Source organism: Lytechinus variegatus, chromosome 8 (genome assembly GCF_018143015.1).
Source record: "Lytechinus variegatus isolate NC3 chromosome 8, Lvar_3.0, whole genome shotgun sequence".
Lineage (NCBI taxonomy): Eukaryota > Metazoa > Echinodermata > Echinoidea > Temnopleuroida > Toxopneustidae > Lytechinus > Lytechinus variegatus.
Window position 1 is genome coordinate 3,101,736 of NC_054747.1, and position 26,649 is coordinate 3,128,384.

Consider the following 26,649-nt stretch of genomic DNA (forward strand, 5'->3'; position numbering starts at 1 on the left):
ACTGAACAAGCCTAAACAAACAAAAAGTCATACTGATATTGATATGGCAGTGGTTTGACCTCTAATAGTCATAAAATCAATATAGATTAAATTGCGGAGTTGATAAGATGGGGCCGATTAGATTAATCCAGAATGATTTGATTACGGGGACCCTCATGCCACAACCAGTGATGAAATCCTCATGTCAGGTGACACGTCATGTGACCATGGCTGCTTCGAATTGGTAATGTGGTTTTTATTTTCATTGAAGTTGCTTGTTAAGGCTACCATGTGATTGCTCTGCGACCCAATTTTGGAATAAAACATGAAATTTTTAGGTGAATATACATGTATTAAAAGTTCTAAATTGAACTATATGTTCAAATCTGTGACAATGGCATCATCATACAGTAAAAGCAAATTGAAAATCTATAGCTGTAAGGACATCAGGCTACGATTTGAAACAAATTTGGCCTTTGCTCCAAAAGTCTTGCCATCTTTCAAATTGTCATTCTTAAAGTAATTTTGATCCTTACAAAAAGATGCGTTCATTCATATTTTAAAAAATAAGCAAAATGCGATTTGTTCCAAATTTGGATCATGGACAAGTGGTAAAGTGTGTTTCAAAAGAAAAAATATGGGGCCCGTTTCTTAGAAACTTTATTACAAATTGGTCATATAGCAGTTAAAATTACTTAATTTGATTTGCTTGTAGAAATAGAAATTGTGCAATTAAAACAATTATTTATGAAATGGAATGGAGCTTAAAGAAATGCTTGATACACCCTGTAGGTTAAAAAAATTAAATCCATTATAAAAGATATCTTTATGCTCCTATTCACAACTACATGTACACATTAATACTGACTATTGGGTCATTCCATGTAAATTCACCCAACGAGTTAAATCGCACCGTCTCAGAATTCGTTCATTTTTGGTATATAGGGAGTTTGACATGGCCCATGTCCACATATTTTTTTTTAGCGCAATCGGATGCACGGTTTTCCCGTTATGACACGCCCAATTTCGTTGATTTGGCCGAAAATGGGCGCGGCCGCCAAGTTATAAGCGACCATAGCTCGGTAACTGATGGACCGAAATCAGTAAAAAAGGTATCAGTGGATAGAAAATTGAATGAACTATCTGAAAAATGTGTTATTTTTTATGTAGGGGCAATATGAGTGATGACCTTTTGACCTTTGCATTGACCTTGAATTTGACCCCCGGGGTCACACTATTTTTAGTCAATATTTTTGTATCTGAATTCCTAACATTATTTTTACACAATATCAAAAAATTGGAAGTGTATTATTTTTTCTCTGTCTTAAAACCACTCTCAAAATATGCTTTCTTACTGCAAAAATTCTCATTACAGTCCCACACATATCTATTTGTGCTGGGTCAGTGAACATGCATTCAATACTTGTGATGCAATAAGGGATGGATGCACTCTTTTACTGAAGCTGTACAATTCATGTCTTTCCACTGTTCTTAAACATATAGTTTATGTCCAGCCAAACTCAGTAAACAGTAATAACATGTTTTATCATGGAGGAATAGTTCCCTGCCCATAATTACCATATGAGGCAGATACATGTATGACCCACTGTAATTTCTTTGTAATGTAAACAAACTTTCACTGTGTGGGTTTCATGTACTGGATTGTTCCCAAAGTGTACAATGTATACAAATTGATCCATTGAGCTGAGCCCCTCCCCCCCCCCCACCAAAAAGGCATTTCATACATTGTAATGTATGTAGAATTAACCAGATTCACTGATAAGATAATAAGACACTTGTTCCTGCTGAACCAGCTCTTTCCTCAACTTACAGCAGTTTATTTGTTTTTTGCTTTTTTTTGCTTGGACACTTGCCTAGCTATCTTATGCTATAGATGTACCATTTCATGAGTGACTATTCAGATAGCACATGTTTTGTACGTAATTTGTCCAACTTATCGAGGGAACACATTGCTTAGTGATCAGAAGTTAGACGGGGGGGGGGGGGGACTTCCATTGACAAGTAGATAACATGCACAAACCAAAAAACGTAAAAAATATAGATCTCTTTTTCAAGATATTGCACATTACTTACATGAGTAATAAGGGTGTCAAAAACACTTAAATAACGAAAACAGGGTACATGTATTTATTTCGCTAGGAAAGCTACGTGTTTACAGTCCAATTTGCGAGGGTATAAAACATTACAATAGTTACATGTAAAATGATTAACCCTGGATTAGTACGGTAGATGAGATCTCCAAAGAGTTTGGAGACTATCCTGTCAAATTTATGCATCCTCATGGGCTAGCAAAGGAAGATATGTGTTGGGTCGGAGAAGAAAACATTGTGCTAGATTAATGCTCCGTCTTTTCATCATCATCTCAGAAATATGTCATCTCAGAAACTTACATTGCAAAAATATACCCACATTGGACACATTCTCTTGAGCTCTGATCAGTACAAGATTGGTCCTGGGGTAGGGGGGGGGGGCAGTCAAATGTAGCACTGTACAGTTACACACGCGTGGCCAAATTATTTCCAAACACCACCTAAACGAGTTTTTCTCTGTGTGCAAAATAACCCCGTAAACAAGTTTTTCACGGGCTTTATTTACTATTTACACATTTGGCCCCTAAACAAGTCATCGCCAGAATATGACCCCGGGGAAAAAAAACATACCCTAAACACGTTTGGCCAGTCTAATAACAAAGCTTTGGAAAAAAAATACCCTAAATGCGCTTCACCCTGCAATTGACCATTGACCAGTCTTTCAAAACTACCCCTTTTTTGAAAATTGGTGTTTTTGACACCCTTAACGAGTGCATGCGTAATGTAATTAACAAAGATTTGAGATACTTCGTATCAACATACATTATGTGTATTCACTATACAATACAGAAATTAGTATGTGTGGGACTGTAGTAAAAATATTTGCAAAAAGTATGCCTTCTTCGAGAGAAGTTGGAACAAAAACAAAAAATAATACACCTCCAGTTTTTTAATATTATATAGAAATAATGTAAGGTATTCATATATTGAAATATTTACTCAAAATAGTGTGACCCCGGGGGTCAAATTCAAGGTCAATGCAAAGGTCAAAAGGTCATCACTCATTATATTGCCCCTACATAAAAAATAACACATTTTTCATATAGTTCATTCAATTTCCTATTCAATGATACCATTTTTACTGATTTTGGTGCATCGGTTACCGAGCCACGGTCATTTAAAACTTGGCGGCCACGCCCATTTTCGGTCAGATCACCGAAATTGGGCGTGTCATAACGGGAAAACCGTGCATCCGATTGCGCTAAAAAAAATATGTGGACATGGGCCATGTCAAACTCCCTATATACCAAAAATGAACGAATTCTGAGATGAAGCGATTTAATTTTAATTTATTTTTGGGTGATTTGACACGGAATGACCCTATTAAAAGAGTCCATGACAACGCAATAAAAAGAATAACTCGAATACACACTAGGTGGTTTCAAACCGCCTCGATCACAAGAATCCCCGTTAAATTACGAGAACTTTTTAAGGCTAAAAAATACCCATTAATTATTCCTGCATTCACACCGCCCCGAAACACATCCTTCGGGATAAGTTCCCGAAGTTACGAGCATGCGCAGTGTGGTCTGATAAGCAGGCAAGGCGGGAGATTCAAAATCACTAGCCCAGCAGCCACCCACGCCGCCGCGCCCAACAACACGCTGGGATAAAAGTTCCCGTAATTTGCTTTCACATCGCCAAAATACCTGCGACCTTGGAAAAATCCCCACGAAAGTTCTCATAATTTCGCCAAGTACCTACTATTTAGCGGGTATTTTCTTTCGGGGAAATTACGCGTAGTTTGCTTTCACATTACCAAAATACCTGGTATTTTCTGATCGGGGTAAATTTCCCGATCAGAGAATACCTGGAACTGGCGAACTTCGAGGCGGTCTGAAACCGCCTAATGTGTACCTTTAAGCCTGGTCTCAGCATGACCCTACATATTCTGCTATTGACTAATGGTGATTGTTCCCTCCTCTTGAGGGCGAGGAATGTTTGCCAACAATTTTTCTCTACTTTTTATTTTGTCTGGAGCCATAACAGCCCACATACCTCCACATATTAAAGACAATCTAGGTTTTAAAATAAATTGAGAAATGGTTTCTGTTTGCACACAATATGGACAAGAACCTCACAGAAATTCTTCAAACGTATGAATGTCTCAGAGTATGTCTCAGATATAGGCATTAATACATGTCCATCATCTGGCATTATACAGTACATGTATAATAATAACAATAAACTGTATTTTATAGTGCCAAAAAGTTCAATCAGGATTTTAAAAGCAATAAAAAAAACCTGTATTGCTCTGATTACAAATAGTCTATAGGCTCTAATTCATTTCTTGTAAAACTTTTTTTTTGGGGGGGGGTCACAACCAAAGCCCCCATCATTTTTATTTATAAATATGCTGCTGTGTTTGCACATATGTATAAACAGTTGTTTCGTTCATAAAAATCCGCTACCCCCCCCCTCTCTTTTGCGCTCTCTGATCTCAATAACATACATACCATGCTCTATACATTCAATCTCATTGATTGCGGCCAAAAAGAATAAATATCGTACTGAATTTTAATAAGCATGCTTCTGAACAAACACAGACTAAATTTAGCTCTGACACAGACGGTGGTTTCAGACCGCCTCAAAGTTCATCGGTTCCAGGTATTTTCTGATCGGGAAATTTGATCAGTAAATACCACGTAATTTTGACAGTGTGAAAGCGAATTGCAAAATTAATCTCCCTGAAAGAAAATACTAAATATTACGAGAACTTTCGCAGAGATTTTTCCAAGGTCGTAGGGACTTATAGATAGTGTGAAAGAAAATTACGGGAACTTTTAGGCAGCCCAGCTTTTACATGTAGTTACTGTAGGTGTGGGCGCCATGGGTGGCTGCTGAGCTAGAGATTTTGAATATCCCACCTTGCTTTATCAGGCCATACTGCACATGCTTGTAACTTCAGGAACTTATCCTGGAAGGTATGTTTCGGGGCAGAGTTCAAAAATAATTAACAGGTATTTCTAAGCCTGAAAAAATTCTCATAATTCTCGGGGATTCCTGTAATCGGTTTGAAACCACCTAGAGAAAGTTCCCATACGTGCCTTCACAATGCGAGAATACCTGTGATCTTGGAAAAATCCCTATGAAAGTTCATGTTAACAATTTAAAGAAAATGTGCTATGTAGCAGGAACATTTTTTATATTATGTTTATCTTTTCTATTTTTTTATTTTATTGTTCGAAATACACATCAGAAATGAAATACTCCGAAAATTGAATATGCCAAATTGATCGTGGGCCCAGCAAGCCGCTGCAGCGCCAGATCGACGAGGCTCTATCCCTTTAATTGTTGAACGCCAAACAGAGTAGCAGCAACTCCCCTCTTTTAATGTCTTTTGGTCTGACGCGGCCGGGGTTTGAACTATCGATCTCCCGGTTGTGAGACGGATGTTCTACCAACTGAGCCAACTTGCATGTAGGACGATTTTTCTTTCAGGAATATTACAAATATTTTGCTTTCACAACATTTGGCAAAAAACCTGGTATTTTTTTATCAGGGTAGATCAGGGTTTGTGTAAATTTCACGATCAGAGAATACTTGGTATTCTCTGACTTTGAGTCGGTTCGAACACTCCTATTGTGTGATTATACATATGTGAGCCCAACAGTTAAGGTTGCTATATTCTCTGTAATGCAAGAATGCACTTATATTAGCCGCTCGTTCACCGAGCCTAATAAAAGAACTTTATAAACATATGCCATTCCAATCCTATATTGTTACAGATGAAAAGCCTGACTGTTACATACACATGCATGCCATGCCTTTTTAATGACAATGACAAAGACACTATATTGCATCGATTCAACGGATATCTTTCCAATCAGCAATGGATAGAGTTACAGCTTGTCTGTATGCATTCTGTTACCATGGTAACATATAGTCATGCATAGAAGAGGAAGAGCGCGAAGATCGATGTCTGGCTTGGTGGGTCATGTGTCTCTCCTCCAGCCGTGAACTAATCCTGCAATTATCAAATTCACCGGTCAAAATCAGAATTTAGTTTTTGGTTAAAAAAAGATTGGGTCCGTACTAAAAAAAACATGAAGTTTTACGATTGATGACAATGTCTGGGATACCTTCTAAAATTAATTGCGTTGATGATTGTGGATAATTGCGTGGGCGTGTCGTGGTCTAGTGGTTCTGACTCTCGCCTTTCAAACAGAGGGTCGTGAGTTTGAATCCTAGCCATGGCGTGTTTTCTTTCAGCAAGAAATTGATCCACACTGTGCTGCACTTGACCCTGGTGAGGTAAATGGGTACCGGCAGGAAGTACATGTAATTCCTAAGAAAGCTGCGCGCACTGGAATTGGTAGACTAGCTTCAATAGCTGGGGTAATATAGGAGCGCCTTGAGCACCTAGCAAGGTGTGAACGTGCGCTATACAAATCCTATATTATTATTACTGTACAAGTAGCCCCACAATCAATTGCTATTGAATCTTTATGATTTTTCCCGCTATGCGGACATTGCAAACTACTTCACGCAACACTAATGACCCTTATTGTGTTAAATGTATGTCCTGAACCCAGGTATATACTCATAGGCGGCGGAAGCGGGGGGACGTGTCCCCCCCTAAATTTGAGGAGGGGAGGGGACGGTCCCGCTAAATTTGTTGATGATGACCTTTTTTTTTTTTTTTTTTTTGTGGGCTTGTCAATTTATTTTCCTACGTCCCCCCTAAAATTTTTGGATTGAGAACATTTTTTTTTTTCTTGTCAAAATTTTTTGGGTTGTCCCCTCCTAAAATTTTTGGCTTCCGCCGCCAATGTATATACTGTATATGATTTAATAGAACAATAGAATATCTTCGACTTCTCTCAGAGGCACTGGCAGTATCGTACTGTACATGTAGATGGTTTTTCTGTTAAGTATTCAGGGTCAAAGCACGGAAGCTAACCAGGTAAAATGACTCCCAAGATCACATTCTATCCAGAATGCATGCTCCCAGGCAGGCGTAAAGGTTCTATCGATTGTTTTTCCTTTGGAATTGGAGGTAGATGGTTTATAGAGCAGAAGTTCATGGATGCATTCACATTGGAACCCAAGGGGAAAGAAATTCTCTTTGGTAGACTGAGAATATTATTTGGGGTGATACCCATCAATATTTATTAGATAAATTGTTGCTTTTGCAAAAGAAAGCACTTCGTATTATTCATAGTACATGTTTCCGTTCTCATACGGACCCACTTTTTCTAGAAAGTAAACTGTTGAAAGTCAAAGACCTGTATTTACTACAGTTAGGGCACTTCATGTATAGTTATAATAATAATGCACTTCCCCATATTTTTGATGCCATGTTCCCTAAAAATCAATTTTATCATAACTACCCCACGAGACACTCTGACGAACTTCACATCCCACTTTACAGAACTTTACTGGCCAAAAATACATTCTTATTCAACGGTCCTAAATTCTGGAACTCACTCGCTAATAATGTTAAAGACAGTGTCTCCTTGAATTCATTCAAACGTAAACTCAAACGTATCCTGCTTAATTCCTATAATTCTTCTCAACGGAACTAACACTTCATTATCTTGATTATAATCCTTACATTTTTCACTTTTATTTTATCTTTTTTCATCTATATTGTCCAGTCATATCCTTTGTTATTTCACCAGATCAAGCTGGTTCATGGTCAGCCCTTTCCCATTCTTAGTTTTACTCCTTTTAAAAACTAGTTGTCTTGTACTGTCCTGTCTCTTGTTTTGTCTTGTCTTCTACGTCTTGTCATCCCCTCTCTCTGTTTTTTCCTGTCTTGCGCAACATATCCTTTGCAACGAAGACCTCTTTGTGTGAAAAGCTTTGCATTTGTTCAGTTTTTATGTTTCCGTCAATATGATTTCTTTTTCTCTTTTCTTTCCTGTAATACATGCATGTACGCATATAGTAAGTCGACTATAATTCTTTTCCAAGGGGGATCCACAATTTTACAAGCTTTGCTTTTTAGTGGATCCCCCTCATTTCCATATCCATTTATGCTCTATATTATACTGTGTTTTTTTTTTTTTTTTTTTACGAAGTAAGAATGCCCTTCTGTAAAATTGTATTTGACTTCTATTGTTTTATATTACTTTGTATTATGTTTTGAATGGAAATGAAATAAATGAATTGAATTGAATTGAATTGAATATAGAAGAGTAGAATGTCAGGGGCCCGATGCAGAAAGAGTTGCAATCAATCGCAACTCTAAAAATCATGCGCAACTTGATTCTCTACCAATCAACAGCGCGCATTTGGGACTTGCGATTGATTTTTTGACTTGCATTTAAACGCAACTCTTTCTGCAACAGACCTCAGATTGGTATCAAAGAGAAGATGACTTTTGTTATATTTCTTTGGCAGTACAGAGTTCAGGGATGCATTCACATTCGTACCCAAGGAGAAAGATATTTTCTTTGGTAGTATAGTTGAGTAGAACGTCGGGGACGCATTCAGATTGACAGCGAAGAGAAGATGAATTTCGTTGTTTCTTTGGCAGTACAGAGTTCAGGGATGCATTCACATTCGTACCCAAGGAGAAAGATATTTTCTTTGGTAGTATAGTAGAGTAGAACGTCGTGGACGCATTCAGATTGACAGCGAAGAGAAGATGAATTTCGTTGTTTCTTTGGCAGTACAGAGCTTAAGTTCAGGGATGCATTCACATTTGTACCCAAGGAGAGAGAAATTTTCTCTGGTGGTATAGTAGAGTAGAAAGTTAGGGATGCTTGGTAGTGAAGAGAAGATGAATTTTGTTATTTCTTTGGCAGTACAGAGCAGAAGTGCAGGAATGCTTTCACATTGGTACCTGATGGGAGATCATTTTGGGGGGAGTATGATAGGGCAAAAGTTCATGGATGCATTCACATTTGTAAAATAAAATAAATTGAAATATATAATATGCATTTATATAGCGCAAAATCTATTTCTATATTGTGCTGCAAGAGCTTCCTCAAGTGCTGTACATACTAATGGAATAGATAGGTTTTTTATTTTAACTTGATGATATTACATGTAAATTTGTTGAATTCCTAATGTCAAAGGTAAGTTTGTTCCATAGTCGTGGGGCTGACATCAGAAATGACCTATCTCCTATTTGTACCCAAAGGGAGAGATTTTTTTAAGGGGGGTATGATAGTAGAGCAGTCCTTCAAAGATGCATCGCATTGGTATCTGAGAGGAGAAATAATTGTTTGTAGTATAGAGCAAATGTTCATGGATGCATTCACATTTGTACCCAAAGGGAGAGTTTTTTTTTTTTGGGGGGGGGTACAATCTGAATGAACTATCTAATGATTGGCGAACATATTATAGACTATAATGGTCCAGGGCTCAAACCATGGCAAAGGCTACAGAACAAGCTCATTACCTGAACTTCCAAACTCAATCTAAGTTGCATTTATTTCTTTGCCCACCCATCAACTTGTTTTTCTCCTTAGAGTATTCTGTTGAATCGTACAAATTTCAGATACAGATCTGGATCTATGATTACATGTATATGTAGGTCATCTGTGGTACTGTTTTCCCCTGCACACTTCAACATACAAAATTATCACAAATCAGATTTTACTACGTAAATTTCTTTTGAAGCATTTGCCTTCTGGAGTTGTTGGATTCCATGATTTTCCATGACCCATTTTTGCAATTTCTCTAGATTAGATTAGTACCATTTGAAGATGGGTATCAATACCCATGGGAAATGCCTCTTGCTGTATTTTGCATACAGTAGGTTTCATCAGATATACATTTCCTCATGTCGGCTGTACGTCGAGTGGAAAACAATTGATTTATTCAAATTTATTCAAACCACCTACATGTAGCTGGTACAAAAATGTTAAAACGGCTGTATTCGTGTCACCGTAGGGAAATATGTGACTGAGGTATTGGGGGCCAGACAGCCCGACCCTGGACAGTCCGACCGACCCGGTCGAGTTCTCTAGGGTTGGCTCCGATTCGGACAACTCGACCACTTGAATTCTTCTTCAAAATTTCATGCAATGAGTTTTCCAACTTTGCTTCAAAAGTATTTTTCTGCATACATGTAATCTATGTTTCTACAATATATTCTTGACAGAAATTTTGACAGTATGGAACTGAGCCGGTGGAAAGGGCCGGCCACAAATACATCTGTAAGTCCCTGAACTGCTGTATACAAAAAGCTTTAAACACCCCTCTGGTAAATGGTACCTAGCAGGAATATAAATTTCTTGAAATGCTGTACCTGACTGGAAAGGTGGCCAGGCTACAGTCAAGGGTAATAGAGAATTAATCACTAACCAAACCAGATACAACATGGGCTTTACAATTTAAATAATTTGCATTTTATTCATAATCATCTATTTTTTTTTAGTTTACACATGACCTTTACATAGAAAAGAAAAAAATGTTTTAAAGAAAAAAATTAAAGCTCAAATTAAAGTCATCATAATGAATAAAAATTCACAGAAATGGAGTCTGCATTTATAGACTAAATGACACTTTTTACAGGTGTATTTTTCTAGGTCAATCACAAGGAATTCATCCCGAGCGCGAGCGCTCATGATCGATATGAAGGCAAAAGTATTCCTTACTTTTGGGTCCATGGGTGCGTTGAAGCAATTTTCTTACTTTTGGCTCGAATCACACAGTCGACAATTAGCAGAGTAAGCCCTCGGTGATTTTTTGCAATTGCGGTTAGAACTATAAAATGATTATTAAAATCACAATATTTGTACACAGTTTTTACTCATAAAATCAATAACATTCTGCTCTTAATACATGTACCAGTCAGTCCCTCAGAACAATGTCTCCACATTTACATAGCATTTTGTTCCAGAATGTGCCAGTCACTCGTTTCTGGCTTACATCAATGTACCGCTGCAACCATACATTGTACATGTACCTGTATGCAAGCACTTCTTCCCCTCCCCGAGGAAGAGCTTCTGAACACAAACTCCTGGATATACTTTATATTCGCATTCGCATCTATAATTTGGTATTGCATGTATGTACTCCACCCTTTCCAATTTTCTATCATTCAATGTTTGCATTTTGAAAGACGTCCGTGTTTTTACAACGTAGTCAAGGCAGGTGGACTGTGGACAGTATGGTTGTCTGAACGTAACCAAGGATGAACTGATCTATAGCATCCCCTGGTGCATGGTAGCTTCAAGGAAACTTTATAATAAAAAGGTTGTCTGAACGTAACCAAGGATGAACTGATCTATAGCATCTCCTGGTGCATGGTAGCTTCAAGGAAACTTTATAAAAAAAAGGTTGTCTGAACGTAACCAAGGATGAACTGATCTTTAAGCATCCCCTGGTGCATGGTAGCTTCAAGGAAACTTTATAAAAAAAGGTTGTCTGAAGTTACCGAGGATGAACTGATCTATAGCATCTCCTGGTGCATGGTAGCTTCAAGGTAACTTTACAAAAAAGGTTGTCTGAACGCGTTTAAGGATGAACTGATCTTTAAGCATCCCCTGGTGCATGGTAGCTTCAAGGAAACTTTATAAAAAAAAAAGGTTGTCTGAACGTAACCAAGGATGAACTGATCTTAAGCATCCCCTGGTGCATGGTAGCTTCAAGGAAACTTTATAAAAAAAGGTTGTCTGAACGTAACCGAGGATGAACTGATCTTTAGCATCGCCTGGTGCATGGTAGCTTCAAGGTAACTTCATGAAAAAGGTTGTATGAACGTCCCTTTTCGTTGCTGAACTGATCTTTACGCATTCCCACGGTGTACGGTACATGTAGCTTCAAGGAAACTTTATGAAAAAGGTTGTCTGAACGTAACCGAAGATGAACTGATCCTTACGCATCCCCACGGTGTATGGTAGCTTCAAGGAAATTTCACTGACCTCCACGCCAATTATTGATTACAAATTGGAAACGAGGAGACACCATCCATTAAGGTCCTTCACAATTTTTACCAATTTTCATCCATTCCTAGGCATGCATTCTCACTCAAGTGTACAAAGTACATGAAAGAAGTACAGAAGTTTGAATTAGTATTAAAGGGGAATGAAGAACAAGTACATTGTAGGCTTGTGCCGAAACAGAAAAATATCAAAGAATAAGAACAAAGAAAGTTTGAGAAAAATCAGAAAAATAATATGTCCATTTATATAGCGCAGTTTATGTGCATATACTCAACTGCGCTTTGATACTTGGTATCATATTATAATGAGAAATAATATCATATTATAATAAAAAAATAATGAGAAACTAATATGGGTATTTGAGTATTGCAATCACTAATGCTATGGAGATTCTCCCATTGGCAATGCGACAAGTATGAGTGATGTCACATGTGAACAACTTTCCCTTTGATGGACTATAAAATACCCTCAAAATGTCTCTTTTTGCTTTTTCTTATGGTAATACAAACTCTTTATCCATTATGTATTTTTTAAAAGTCTGTATTACATGCCCTCCTATAGAAAGAACACATGATCTACTGATCGATGTGATAAAAGAGGCAATTCAAGTAAAATATATTGTAAAGTAATGGGGAGAGTTGTTCACAAGTGACATCACACATCTTTGTCGCATTGCCAATTTAAGGATCTTTATAGCATTAGTGATATTAGTGATCGCAATATTCAAATGCTCATAACTTTCTCATTATTTGTCTGATTTTTCTCAAACTTTTGTTGTATATTTCTTAGATTTTTCTGTTTTCACACAAGCTATCTTCTTCCAAAGGTTTCATTCTCCTTTAAAATTCAAATCTTTGTGCATTTTAGCATTTTCATCCAATCTTAGAATGCATGCATTCTCACTCAGATTTTGAAGGTAGAGAGTACATTAAGTTTATCATTATTTATTTGGTAAAATGAAAATTGCATTTAAAAATACAACAAATGAAATATCAAAGAATGAATAGAAATAGAGATTGGCCACTGGAATGCCATAACTGAATAACTGTGACAACATGGGTTCTGCCCCACTTCCTGAGGTTACAACCATACACATACAGTGTACATGTACATGAATTCAAAATATTAAAATAATACATACATTTAACTCTGGAAAAAAACTGCAACTTCCAAAACAATATCATAAATTAATTAGTTATACTCAGGGGTGTGAGTGGTCACAAATAAAAAGATCTGAAAAAAGCTGAAGAGTGCTGAAAAAGTCTGAAATAGAAAGAACTCCTATAATTTTGTACAGAGGAAAGCCAAATATAAGCTGAAATTAAGCTGAAAATCAAAACAAAAAAAATCTGAACTCTCACACCCCTGTATACTGCATGTAGCAACATGTAGGGGAAGGCAGGGTAAGTTGTGACAGTTTTTGCTTTTTGCATGTCAGAATTGATATGATTAATAATCTTGTCGAAATAAGTACCTTGCCTTGAAATTTAATTCTTCTGAAATATTTTCCACCTATATATAACTTTCTATCCCCACACTGAAAGTCATCGTGACCTTTGAAAAAAACAATGTCAAATGGCTCAACTTGCCCCATATATGGGGTAAGTTTGAGCCACCTTCTGGGGTAAGTTGAGCCACAAAAACTATGTACAAAATGTATGGGGGAGAACCAGCATGTCAATTTTTTGTTTAAAGTCTTTTCACTTGCTAATTCTCTATAAATACTAACATCCTGTAAAAGGAAAAGAGCAGTCATGTAAATTTGCTCCTTTCAGCCTGCATTTAAATCGATTTTTATGGTTTGTTCGTTTTCTAAGATACATTACCATAGGAATTACCATGGCTCAACTTGCCCCATGCTGTTTGGCTCAACTTACCCCAGTCCGAACTTAGTGCGATAACTTTGTATCCACACATTTATCATGCATCCATCATATAAAAGACTATGGCAAGAATGATGATCCATACCTGGACTAATGATGTTGTTATCATGTCTTTATTATTTTTAAAGACGTGTGTGTTTATAAAGCACTTATCTATTTTACACTCTTTTTTACTTTTTTGGCTGAAATTCATATTTTTCCCTCTAAAAAACTACTTTTTGTTTCAAAGTTGGAAACAATGTGGTAGGGTTAGGGGTTATGGTATGGGTCATCAATACATGACACCACCACAATGTCTGACTCATTCATTATTGGCCTGGGGCTGGTGGCTCAACTTGCCCCTATGCTCAACTTACCCCGCCTTCCCCTATACGTCCTAGGTATTCAGTGCAGACTATAAACATGCAAATTAAATTAGAAAGTCTTGTATTTTTTCGGTAATTTCATCCTCTCTATCAGCATCATACTATCACGGTACTGAAATTGAAGTTTCAAAACTTTCTATTATTGATGAATAAAATTTGATATCCTTGGTTGCTTCTCCTTTACTGATTATTCTTCTTTGAGCTATACATACATCCTTGAGTGGCCATTAAAGTTAATTATTAAAAATCCCCATCTGTGCATATTTTGATATTAAAATAGAGAGCTGTCGGACCAATACATACATGCAATAGAAAGAGTAAATTAATATGTAAGACCAAGTCCATAGGAGGTTATTTCAAGAAAATTGATAAAACTGGAAAACTGATTTTTAAATGTGGGTAATTACAGTATTTTGGGCCAAAAGACACAAGAGAACATCATAAAACAAATGTAAGTGCACATTTTTTTATGAATATTAATATTCACGTTACTTGCGGGTGGGGCCTTTTGTCTGGTGGAATTGGGTCGTTTTTAGAATCATATGGACTTGGGTCATTCTGACATTCATTTAATACATGGTAGACTTCTTTAGTAGAGAGGGCGCTATATTATGAATGTATTAAAAAGCCTAAGTCCTGGACTTGGGCTTTTCTTATACTTACTGTATACCAGATTTCCTCCTTTATTTATTAAAGGCATTTCCAAGATGATTTCAGATTTATCATTTATAGTACACAAGATGAGTCATTGTATAAGGAACAATTTCCCATATTTAACACAATTTCGCCAAAAATTGGTCTTGGGCCGTTTTTATATTCAGATACATGTATCTACCATAGCTTGGCAATCACTTAACATTTTATCTTAGATCTAGATATGTACATGTATGTAACTTAAGATGTTAAGTACAACTACAGATTATCGTTAAACTTCCTATTATATATAAATATACAGCATAAAAATAGAACTCTCACTTTCTTTCTTGCATACAAGCACTATTAAAGGTATTGTTTAACTTTGTGAGCAGCCGATTTAAAAAATTCTCAAACCAAGATGAAACATGTGTACAAATGCACGTGCATGTATTAGAACTAATAAACCCTGAAAACAACCATTATTGAGAATGAAAAGCTAAAGCTACAAGGCAAACCCCGATTTTCTAAATAGTGTATGGGATGAAATTAAGTTGGTGTTTCCGGTCACTTTATATTTCAATTTTTGAAGCATTAAATAATTATTTTCAAACGCAATTTTTTGCTGGGCTTCATTTTTGTAACATATCACAGACACAGGTGACAAGTGTGACCTTCTAGCTCAGATTTTTTAAAGTCAAACCAATGTTAACCAATCACTTTAAAAGCTCTCTGCATGTACATGTATAGGTCTGTAGTCCAACACAAAATGGCAAATTGGAATAAAGTGTGCAAAATTGTATTCATGAAGCATTGATGAAGCCAACATGCTCACTGCCGTTAATTATTAAAATCCTATTCCAAATTATATGTTCTTGAATGATTTTTTCTTACAATTTCATCTGAAAAATCCTGATCTACAAATTTGATATCAAACAAATGAGCATGTCATGCTGATTGCTCCTTCATCACATTGCATTGTCACCAGGAGCTGAAAAATATTTAGGTGTCATTTTTCCCCAAAGAATCTTCATATTTTAGACGAATGAAAAATAAAAACTTAACAAAAACATTCCACATTTGTGCTAGTTACGTACTTCTCAACACAAAAATTTCAGATTACACTTTTTTGTTCATTGGTGAAATACATGTATCATGAAAGAAAATGCAATATAAATCATAGATTTGACATTTACATATTTCTAAATTTTCTATGAAATGATGTTGAAAATATTATAACAATAGAATACATTTGGCATGGGTATTATTATTTGTTCTTCAAAGAAACTTCCATATCTGAAATATACTTTGCTCGTAACAGCATCCCAATCATGTGCAAGAGCTTAATACGCTCTTTTCATTTGATACCAAATTCGTCATGGTGGTATTTATATAAATTTCTGAAGATATAGTAAATTTTACGATGTTTGGCAAGCGAACAAATTTCACTGAATTCCATGGCCCATATTCTAAAGTCGGTTTAACTTTATTAAACTCAGGAATAAGTTGCGGTTTAAGTATGGATAGCCAATTGTTACATAAATCACTAACAGTAGAGATATCATATTTCAGCTCATTTGGCTCTCAAATCATTCATAATTGTCTAGGAAGTAGAAATAGATGATTGTCTTCACCATCGATGAATCAGGAAAGAGCACAGTAAACATAAGAAACATACAACTTAATAGAAATTTTGACACTTTTGGCTTCCCATAATTTTAGCATAGACTTCGACCATGGTCTTATTAAACCTGACTTCAGAATACGGGCACATGGGTGTAAACTTTTGGCCTCAACCGTACCATAACGGTAATAGTAAAAACAGCAACAAAATATGACTGTAGTGAAATAAACTTAAATAGGAAAGCACCTAAAGCAATTAGAGATGACTACATCATGATGATTATTGATGACTCAGACAGTATATTGTAGGCATGATCAAGCTCCTATCTACCTACCCTACAGACACACGCTCTTCTAAACTTTTTAATTTCCTGTGTTAATTTAGAAAGGCAATCAATGAAACTATTCAATCCCCATTACCAAGGTGAATTGGGCTTTTGTCATCCATTTTCAATTCCATGCAATTAAAGTCTGTATGTAACCGGGAGGGGGGGGGGGGTCATAAAGCTGTTTGTAATTATGACAATCAACTGATACATGTATGTTCACTTGTGTGCGTGCAAATAATTTGCCCTGCTGTGCATGTATTGTAGTTATCTCACAACTAACATGCGGCTTGAAGCCTCATAGTTTGTTGGCAAAATCTTTGAAAATCATGATGTACAAGAAATGTTTACATGTTTATACACAATATTTGAAAATAGCCGATGGGCATATCATAGTGATGGAGAATAATTTGTTCAGAACTTCAGATCATCTTTAACATAACCACCCCCTCCCCCTTCATAAAATTCATGTTCATTTACATGATAAGAGTGTACAATAAGCAAATCGATGGGATAGACTGAGAGTGTGTTTATGCTTCCATTGCGAGGACAGAATCAGCGTTTTCAAACGTTGATTCAAAACGCCGATCATAAACATGGTTCTTGGAGTGCTGTTTATGCTTAACTTTTCAGAGGCGAAATCACAATCTCCAGCTGGCTTTGCATCGTAATTTTCATTGAAACATGAAAGCGATGTCAAATTGGGTGCGCCTTTTTTCGAAAGTTTTTTTCTTCGAGTGTTGTTATTACGTGGAGATAACATGAAGCAATGCGACTGTATTTTCCCGCAGATTTTCATCTCACCGGAAGCATGCACCAAATGACGACGTTTAAACACCTTTACGATCGTGGTTCTATTATACTTCCCAGAAAGCTTGATTCTGGTCAAACAACGTTTACAAACGCACCTTTTTGTGAGTTTACGATCGGCGTTTTGAAACAGCGTTTAAATGAAAATAAGCATGGACGCAACCGTGTTTTTGACTAATCACATTTGGAAACGCTGATTCTGGCCTGAAAAGTGGAAGCATAAACAAGGCCTGAGAAACTTTATTTAATGCAGGTCATATTAGCCTACTTGTAGTCTGCATACACAGACCTCTGGTCTTCAAAATTTACAAAGTGCATCATGGAGATTCTTTACTAGTAATGAGAATGAATTTACTTTGTACCCAGGCTGCCTTTAAAGAGAAATGCTAGTAGTTGCAGTAAACACTGATTTCATCAGAAAGTCTGTAAAACCAGGCTTAATTGTCAGAATATCATCGAGGATCTAGATCTGGTACAGTTACATAAACTGAACTTTGTGAAATCTTGAAATCTATGCTGAAAAACGTTCACAGTGAAGATCACCAACACAGATAGGCACACGTGGGACAGTGTATTATTATTGCTGGAATAAAGACCCGAAGGAAGTGACCGAATCAGCGCTTATTTTGCTTATTTCTCAGCAATTACACAATTTCTCCCAGAATCCTTCGGCACATATTTTTTATTCATACAAACAGACACTTGGGTGGTCATTATATTAGATTCTGTAAAAAGTAATTTTGAGATCGTTACCAAAACTGGAATTTATCTTTAATACAAAGAGTTTGGAGTACTACAATGTACATATGTAATTGGATAAGGTAAATTTCCAATTCAGAGAGTTTGGAGTACCAATATCGCCTTTACAGAGAGTTTGGAATTGGTAAGGTAAATTGCCAATTCGTCTACTGCCAACTCCTCTACTCATCGCATGGTCTACATGTACCTTCATTTTAGTCTAATGCCATTCCGTGTTTCCGTCCATCAATATTTTGTCTAACAACCATTTGGTCCAATAACCGTTTGGTCCTGAATCATTGCTTCGTCTAACCACCAGTTTGTCTATTAAAGACCATTTCGTCTCATAACCAGTTAGTCTAATACCCATTTTATTTTCATTCATTTTGCCCAATTAGCACAGAGTCAATTTAGACCAAATGGTATATGGACTGAATGGCTATTGCACCAACTGGCTATGAGATAATGAGTGGACGAAATGGCTATATGGATAGTGGACGAACTGATGGTGGACCAAATGATAGTAGACGAGTTGTTAATTGGACAAATTGCCATTTAGACCAATTGAAAACAAAACCATTTGTTACGTGTCAAGTAACCTGTGCTTGCAGACTATTAGCCCGGGATAGGTTTACATGTTGCCATGGCAATGATTGTAATCTAATACACTGTAAGTCATAAAGCTAAGTAGGCTGGCAGGAAGATTGAATTAATGTATCAATGCAAAATCTTTGCCAGAGTTTAATACAATTTCCTGAATCCAATAAAATTTACCTACATGTATAATATAGGCCTACATGTACATGTACGTACACATTGTAAAATGATACAGTACACCATACATCATGTGGCTGGGCATTATCTTTATAATACCATGTACCATTGCATGGTGATCTCTCTCTCTCCTCTTTTCTTCCCCTATCTCTTCTTCTTTCTCTCTGTCTCTCACTCCCCCTTCTTCTTCTGCCCTCTCCCGAAGTCTCTCCCCCTTCCCTCTCTCTTCTCTGAGGGCACTTCCACTGACCAGTGGACATTATGCCAGTCCATGGGGGTTTCAAAAGCACCTTATTAACAAACTGTAAAGGTATCCTTTAACAAGTATTATAGAGCCCCAGCATCATCCAGGGGCCGATTGCACGAAGGGGTCTTTCAAAGGACCGTCTTTCGTGTCGCCCATCTTTTATGATACGCTATAAGCGGGCTGTTTCTGAAATTTATGATAAAGAATAAGATTCGTTAGCTTGCTTTAAAATCAAATTTTATACAATTTCATGATATATCATATCATTTTTTAAACAAATATTTTGTTAGTTTTAACGGACGAATGAAATATATTTGGAGATGATTTATTTAAAATGCGTTTCACATGGCGCATCATAAAAGATGGGCGACACGAAAGACGGTCCTTGCAAAGACCCTTTCGTGCAATCGGCCCCTGAACTATTGGGAACAAAACGCTACCATCTGGGTTAACATGTATTCCCTCTTGCAAGGAAGTTCATGCATGCTTGGACCACACTTTATCAAATTATTACATCACCACACAAAAGACAGACATGACCCAGGACCTGGGCTCAAAACTCGAACCTCTGCTGTGGCTCTGCATAAACTTCCCCAAAGTAGCATTGACAACATACAGGCACACGACTCAGTACTGCCAATTTAAAAAAAAGAGCGGACCTACGTGTATCTGAATAAGAGGCTCAATGATTGTTAAATATTTACCTACGATTTGTAGCTGGATCTCACTTTTCTTTATAGTTTAATACAGTGTACATCGATCTTGATTTTATTCCCAAGAAATTCATTTGGCTGGTCTTCCCGAGTTCCCATTGTAACCAACTATAATAAAAGTTGAAATGGCGAGTTGAATAAGAGAGATCAGTTAAGAAGACACAGGTCTTAGATCTGGTATCACCGCCTTTAACCTTAAAAGGACTAGGGGCCCCCTAGTCCTTTTAAGGTTAAAGGTGGTGATACCAGATCTAAGACCAGGGGGCCATGATGGCCCCCTCACCTCGACACTTCGCGCAATATTTCTGAAACGCAAAAAGAGCCACAAAATTTCATGACTTTCTTTTAGGTCTCGTGCAACTTTTGAGACAAAATTTGTGATGTACATGTACACTTGTACAGGTACATGTATACTATACATTGTAGCAGAGATGCCAAGTTCAAAGACCAGCTATGCGTGAGAATCTCTGTGAATCTGAGTGAGATCACAGACATCGTGTACAATGTATACGGGGATAGGCTGTGATAGTTGCGTGAGACAGAGATTTGAGGGGATGAACAAGAGTCCAAAATACTTGAGTCTCACGCATAATGCGTGAGACTTGGTAGCTCTGGTATAGCATCCCGACGACTAGACCAAAAGCTTCAGTCTCTGTATTTTGGTTGTTCCGCTGAACTGCGTTGGCTCACTCAATGGGGATTGTAGTAAAAAGTCAGAAATTGTTGAATAAATCCCCAGAAACGACGGTTATTCCTGTCTACCCGACGACATATGAATTTTTACAAGATACGGTACCTTGCCACAATGTGTCAAAAATGGCTAATTTTTATCCTTTGTGTACAAAGTCTATGGGAGATTAAATTCATAAAAGGGTGATTATATTTCATTCTAATTGTTGTTGTTGTTCGTTGAGGGTCGTTTCCACACCCAAATAATATCCTCGGTATTCTAATGGGTCTGCTTTATTAGGGTTTAATTTAGTTTTTACATGTAAATGGTCTGTAATAATTTCCTTTAAAAAACCAATGAAAAACAAAAGATGAACAAACAAGGAAATACTTAAGAAATTCTAAAAACAAACAAATACATATGGAAAATTTGGCTTTTGCAATTTTTCTTTGTGGAAACATTTATTTGAAAGATGACATCTGCAAAAAAGAAGAAAACATGAAGTGAAATTGAGTGTTAAGTATGCAAATGTTTTTCAAAAATAAATCTGCATATTTTATTCTTAAATTATGAACAAAATATGCAAATTCATTCATCATAATTAATAAAAAAAATATTTTCAGATTTTTTTTACTAGCTTGTAGTTGGCATGTATGTAGTAAAGAATGTGTGTGCCATATTTTGGAACAGCGGCCGAGATCAGAAGGGGCCAGCTAGGGTCCATAATGGTCTGCAGACATGGGACTCCCCCCCCCCCTTTCATAAAGTCTAGAGTATCTAGACTCTCGTCTAGCTAGTACTAGTAGCTTGTTATTTAATTCCACAACGATTAATAACAAGTTATTTAAATTTTCAATGTTATTTATTTTGACATTCTAATAAATTATGGTGCCTACAATTATTCTACAAATATGACAAAATATCATCTTGCTTACCTGAAATCCGAGACATCTACCATAAAAACATTCTCGATCCAAGGCTTGAATCTCAAGCATAACATTCTCTGGAAATTGTTCATTATTGCTTGGGAACAAATTGCCCGCCTCCGAGTAGGCGACCAGCTTCTGAGCGTACCCGAGGATCACCCGCAGCTGACCCAGCACCTTCCCGTACGACTCCAACTCCTTGATGTGGAAATTGCTTCGAAATAAAAGACTTTCACGAGTTCGTGATATACTATCCACAACTTTTAGAAGTTTATCAACACAGGCATCTACAACTTGCACTAAACTGCGGTATCCATTTCCCCGGTACCTTGGGGTCAAAATCGAAATTGTGTGCTATTCTTTCAAGCGCTTCCACGGTCGGTCGCATTGCATCAGTTTCTTGTTCAAGCACACAAAACAGGGTGTAAAATCGCTCCCCTGTAGCGCTTCGAAGCTTCTGAAAATATTCAATATTGTTTATTATAAGATGCCTGAGTGCTGCTATCGACACATTCACAGAATTTTCTCTGACAGATGAACATGAAGCGTTTGAAATAGCGGAACTCTGCCGCTGAAATGAAGCCATCATGATGAACGTTAATCCAGTCGGATATATGGCTTCGAACAGTACGGATGCGAGATCTTCCCACCGTACCGGTCCCGGGGAGTTACGGCGCCGCGCGGGTATCAATGCCGCTGCTATGCTTGAGTTGGCTCGCGACGTGGAACTAAACGCCACTGGTTGAGTTCACCGTACAAAATGAATGGGAAACAATCCGGAAGTGATATCGTATCAGTTTCATTTACACCCGACGATCCCTTGCATGCCAATTATTAATTGGGATAAAAATCATGGGTGCAAACAACCGCGGCGGCGGATCCCATTATCATATTAATCTTACCCAAATTTTGGTGTCTCATTAAAAAAGTGAAATGCGCAGCATTGTCCAATAACAGCCCAAATGACAGGGCCGGAGGAAGAAAACAACATTTCCCCAACCGATTAGCTCCCTGCTTGAAGAGCCAAAACCCGAAGTTTAGGCCGAGGGGGAAATAGATGAAAGTTTGAGGATCTACTATCATTACCTGCATGTATTTTTCTCTCTCTTTTCTGACCTGCAAAAGGGTACATTACCAGATGAACTGTTTGTATGAATTTATTCATGAACAATGTATTAGGCCTACACATGTCACTAGACAAATAATACGAGCATGAAGCGCGAGCATTTTTTCTTTCTTTTGATCAAGCACCATAGGCGGCGGAAGCGGGGGGGACGTGTCCCCCCTAAATTTGAGGAGGGGGGACGGTCCCCCCTAAATTTGTTGTTGATGACCTTTTTTTTTTTTTTTTTTTTTTTTTTTTTGCTTGTCAATTTATTTTCCTACGTCCCCCCAAAAATTTTTGGGTTGAGAACCTTTTTTTTTTTTTTGCTTGTCAAAAATTTTTTGGTTGTCCCCTCCTAAAATTTTTGGCTTCCGCCGCCAATGTCAAGCACTCCCCCCCCCCGAAAAAAGACTATGCATCAAGAGCTATTTTACCCGAAGAAAAGAAAGTTATTATGTACATTTGTGTACAAATCTCATCCAACTTAATTCAGCTCATTAAAATACATGGATTGCTTGCTCACCAGCCAAAGAGAGGCCGGGATTTAAATGAAGATTAAAAAAAATCAAACTAAAGTTAGCCGCTGATACATACTCAAAATTTGATGAAAGATTAAGAAAAGTTTTACTTCATTTCACCAACCATTAATTTGCCCATCCTGAATAGTATATGCAAATAATGGAACTGATGACGTCACTCACTCTTATTTTCTTTTCTTATTTAATATAAAGAGAAATATAATCATGTCTTCTTCATTAAACTGAGAAACAATGTGATTGATCTACCTTCAGTTTTTTATTGTCATTGTTGCGATCTATATTACAGTGATTCGTGATAATGCTTCCTTATTATCAAATCGGCAAACAATGAAAAAGGCCTATAATTTCATTTCATTTTTTTTTCTTTTTTCTTTTTTTCTCTTTTTCTTTCTTCTATAATCTATAAAATAAAAAGGCAAAAAGAAAGTGATTGAGTGACATCCTCAAATAGAGTTTGCAAAATGTTGTGCACTACCTGAAAATAATTGAATCTAAATATTACTTTAAAAAAAAAGATACATCGGATTTCGATGAACTTTTCAGCAGTATATATGAAAATGCTTTGCTTGATTTTTTCAAATTCAAATCCATTTTTTGTCGGAATGGATCTGAACTTTCAGAATAATGCTGTATAACTGAAACTTTTTTTGGGTGTGCTGACTTGAAAACAGTATGCGCAACTCATAACATAATAAATGCAAATATGCAGACCTGAAATTCTCATACAGCATGATAATAGGCTATAGCTATGTCAATTAAATTATGCAACTGCAAAGCGGCGAGCCCAATTTTTTTGTTAGGATAAATTGATTTTCCCGGATCATCAGTCTTTCTTTTATGTCTCTTCGATCTTCCTTTTCTTCTTCTTTTCCTCTTCTTCTTATCCCTCCTCCTCCTCTTTTTCTTCGCCTTCCTCTTTTCTCTCCTCCTGACCATTTCTTCTTCCTCCTGATCCTCTCCTCCTCTTCTGCTTCTTCCTCTGGCCTCTTCGTCCATTTTCTCCTTTCCCCCCTCCTCACTGAGGCTCTTCCCCCTCTTTCATGCAGGAACATCATTCGTTTTTTTTTATAGGGGTATAACAGATAACTCCGATCTCCCTCTCTCCTTTCGTATTTCTTCTATTTCTTCCTCCAGTCCTCACTTTTTAATGGGGGGGGGGGGGAGGAGGGCACTCGCCCAAGCCCCTTGAAGTGATGGCCTGCCATTACAGTCACCTAAGTTAAAGGTCAAGTCCACGAGAAAAAATGTTGATTTGAATAGAGAAAAAATAGCATATACCGCTGAAAGTTTCATCAAAATCGGATGTAAGAAAGATATATAACATTTTATAGTTTCGCTTATTTTTCACAAGACAGTGATTATGCACAACTCAGTGACAGTCGATAATGTCCCTCACTATTTCTTTTTTTTTTTTTTTATTGTTTGAAATATACATTATTTCATTTTTTTAAGATTTCACTTGACTGAACCATAGTATCAAAATCAATTCCATTTTTTAAGGAGGAATTAATCGTTGTTTCACTTGACAATGAGGAGAAAAGTTGAATATTTCATATAATAAAATACAAAATAGTGAGTGGATGACGCCATCATTTTCCTCATTTGCATACCGACCAGGATGTGCATTTTTTTTTAATTCAGCGAAACTTTGGAATGTCATAACTTTCTTATTTACATCCGATTTTGATGAAATTTCCAATGTTATGCATGCTTGATAGATTTTTTTTATTCCAATCAATTTTTCGTTGGAGTGGACTTGTCCTTTAAAAATGTATCGCCCATCTCTCTCATATAACTGTTTTTTTTTTTAATTAAGCGAAACTTTTGAAATGTCATATAACTTTCTTATTTTACATCCATTTTGATGAAATTTCCAATGATATGCTTGTTAGATTTTTTATTCAAATCATTTTTTGGGGTGGACTTGTCCTTTAAACATATATCTCCCATCTCTCTTTGAATCTCCTTCCATCTTGCAAATATTATCACGGTCTTATGTCAGTCAATGGCATCGGGTTTTACATTATTTTAGCTAGTTCATGATACCAATGAAAATTATAAATTTTAAGAAATAACTTTAGAGGGGGAGACAATAGAAGTTCTGTTGAAATGATATTCATATTCCTCAAATATGTCAGGTTATTCTCATATTTAGATAAAGACACGATCTGTGCGAAATCTTTACTCCCTGCCCCCCCCCCCACACACAGATGCAGATCAAGGGGAAAGGGGTGGGGCAGAAGGGGTACATATACTCCTCTTGTTTTAAGGACCTTTTTTGCTGGTAAAAAAATCAGGTCTGCTTTTTATTTTCCAGGGCTCTTTTTGAGCATTTTGGAGGCAAAATCGCCCTTAGCCCCACTCTCCCCGGTGTATGTTTCCCCCCCTGGCCCAGACCTATCTTTTTGATACACTTCTCCCCTCTTTCTTCCTTTTTTATAACCCTTTTTCTTTTTTTTAATATTTTTTTTCATGCAGGTAAAAAGAGGAGAAAAAATTGGCTTCTCTCATGCCCCAGTGATATACACGAGAGTGAACACCACCCATACATTTTACCATAAAAACACATTGATAACATAAGTAAAACAAGTACCGATGATAAAATATTTATTTTATTTTCTTAATTCAGTGAAATAATACTCTATCATTGCACATTTTAATATAATCTCTAAATAAACATATATTAAGTGAAATCTAACCATTCTGATAAAGAGGATATGAGAGAAGCAGAATAATAAATTGAAGTTAGTGATAAGATTTTAACACATATTTTCATCTTTAAGGCCACCATAGACCCTATGATAAATCTGCAAAGTGATTTGGTGAAAAAAAAAGAAGTCTTAAATTCCTTGTCTTTCATTAACAGGCCTACGTTAAGGCTCGCTGTATTACAGTTTGATTTTGATTTAAAAAAAATGAAGGTTCCAGGAAATGCTTCCATTTTTGTGGGGGGGAGGGGTGTGTTTGAGTTCTGAAAATACTGCACAAACCACACCAAATCTGAAATATATCTCTATAGTATGAGTTAAACAAGGAATAGATTGACCTCCAGCTAGTAAAATTTTAAAGCTAGAAACATACAGTACAACAAATAATGAAATTAAGAATCCGTACACACAAATGAAAACAAAATAAATCTCAAAGGCTCAGATATGTTACATAAACGAAAGACTGTACATAGAAAACAACTCAATCAATTGTTTACTTGGAAGGGTGAACAGACGAATGAATGATAAAAATGAAGTCACTTTTTGATTTCAATGAAACACATTAAAGAATAAAAAATGGAAGTAATGACATTACACACAAAACAATAATTCAAATACATTTTCCATTCAAAACACCAACAAATACTACAAAAC

At 36.7% G+C, this 26,649-nt stretch overlaps 1 protein-coding gene across 3 annotated transcripts in view; it reads right to left on the reverse strand.

Moving 5' to 3' along the window:
* Positions 1-22,459, reverse strand: part of LOC121419824 (hormone-sensitive lipase-like) — a 100,947-nt gene extending 78,488 nt beyond the window's left edge. Inside the window, exon 1 of one of the 3 annotated variants that reach the window (XM_041614287.1) lies at positions 21,653-22,459. In XM_041614287.1, the coding sequence (XP_041470221.1) occupies positions 21,653-21,712 (60 nt within the window). In that variant the 5' untranslated portion in view covers positions 21,713-22,459. The remainder of the gene's footprint in view (positions 1-21,652) is intronic. The other 2 variants (XM_041614290.1, XM_041614289.1) reach the window with 2 other exon arrangements.
* Between the last annotated feature and the right edge of the window lie 4,190 nt (positions 22,460-26,649).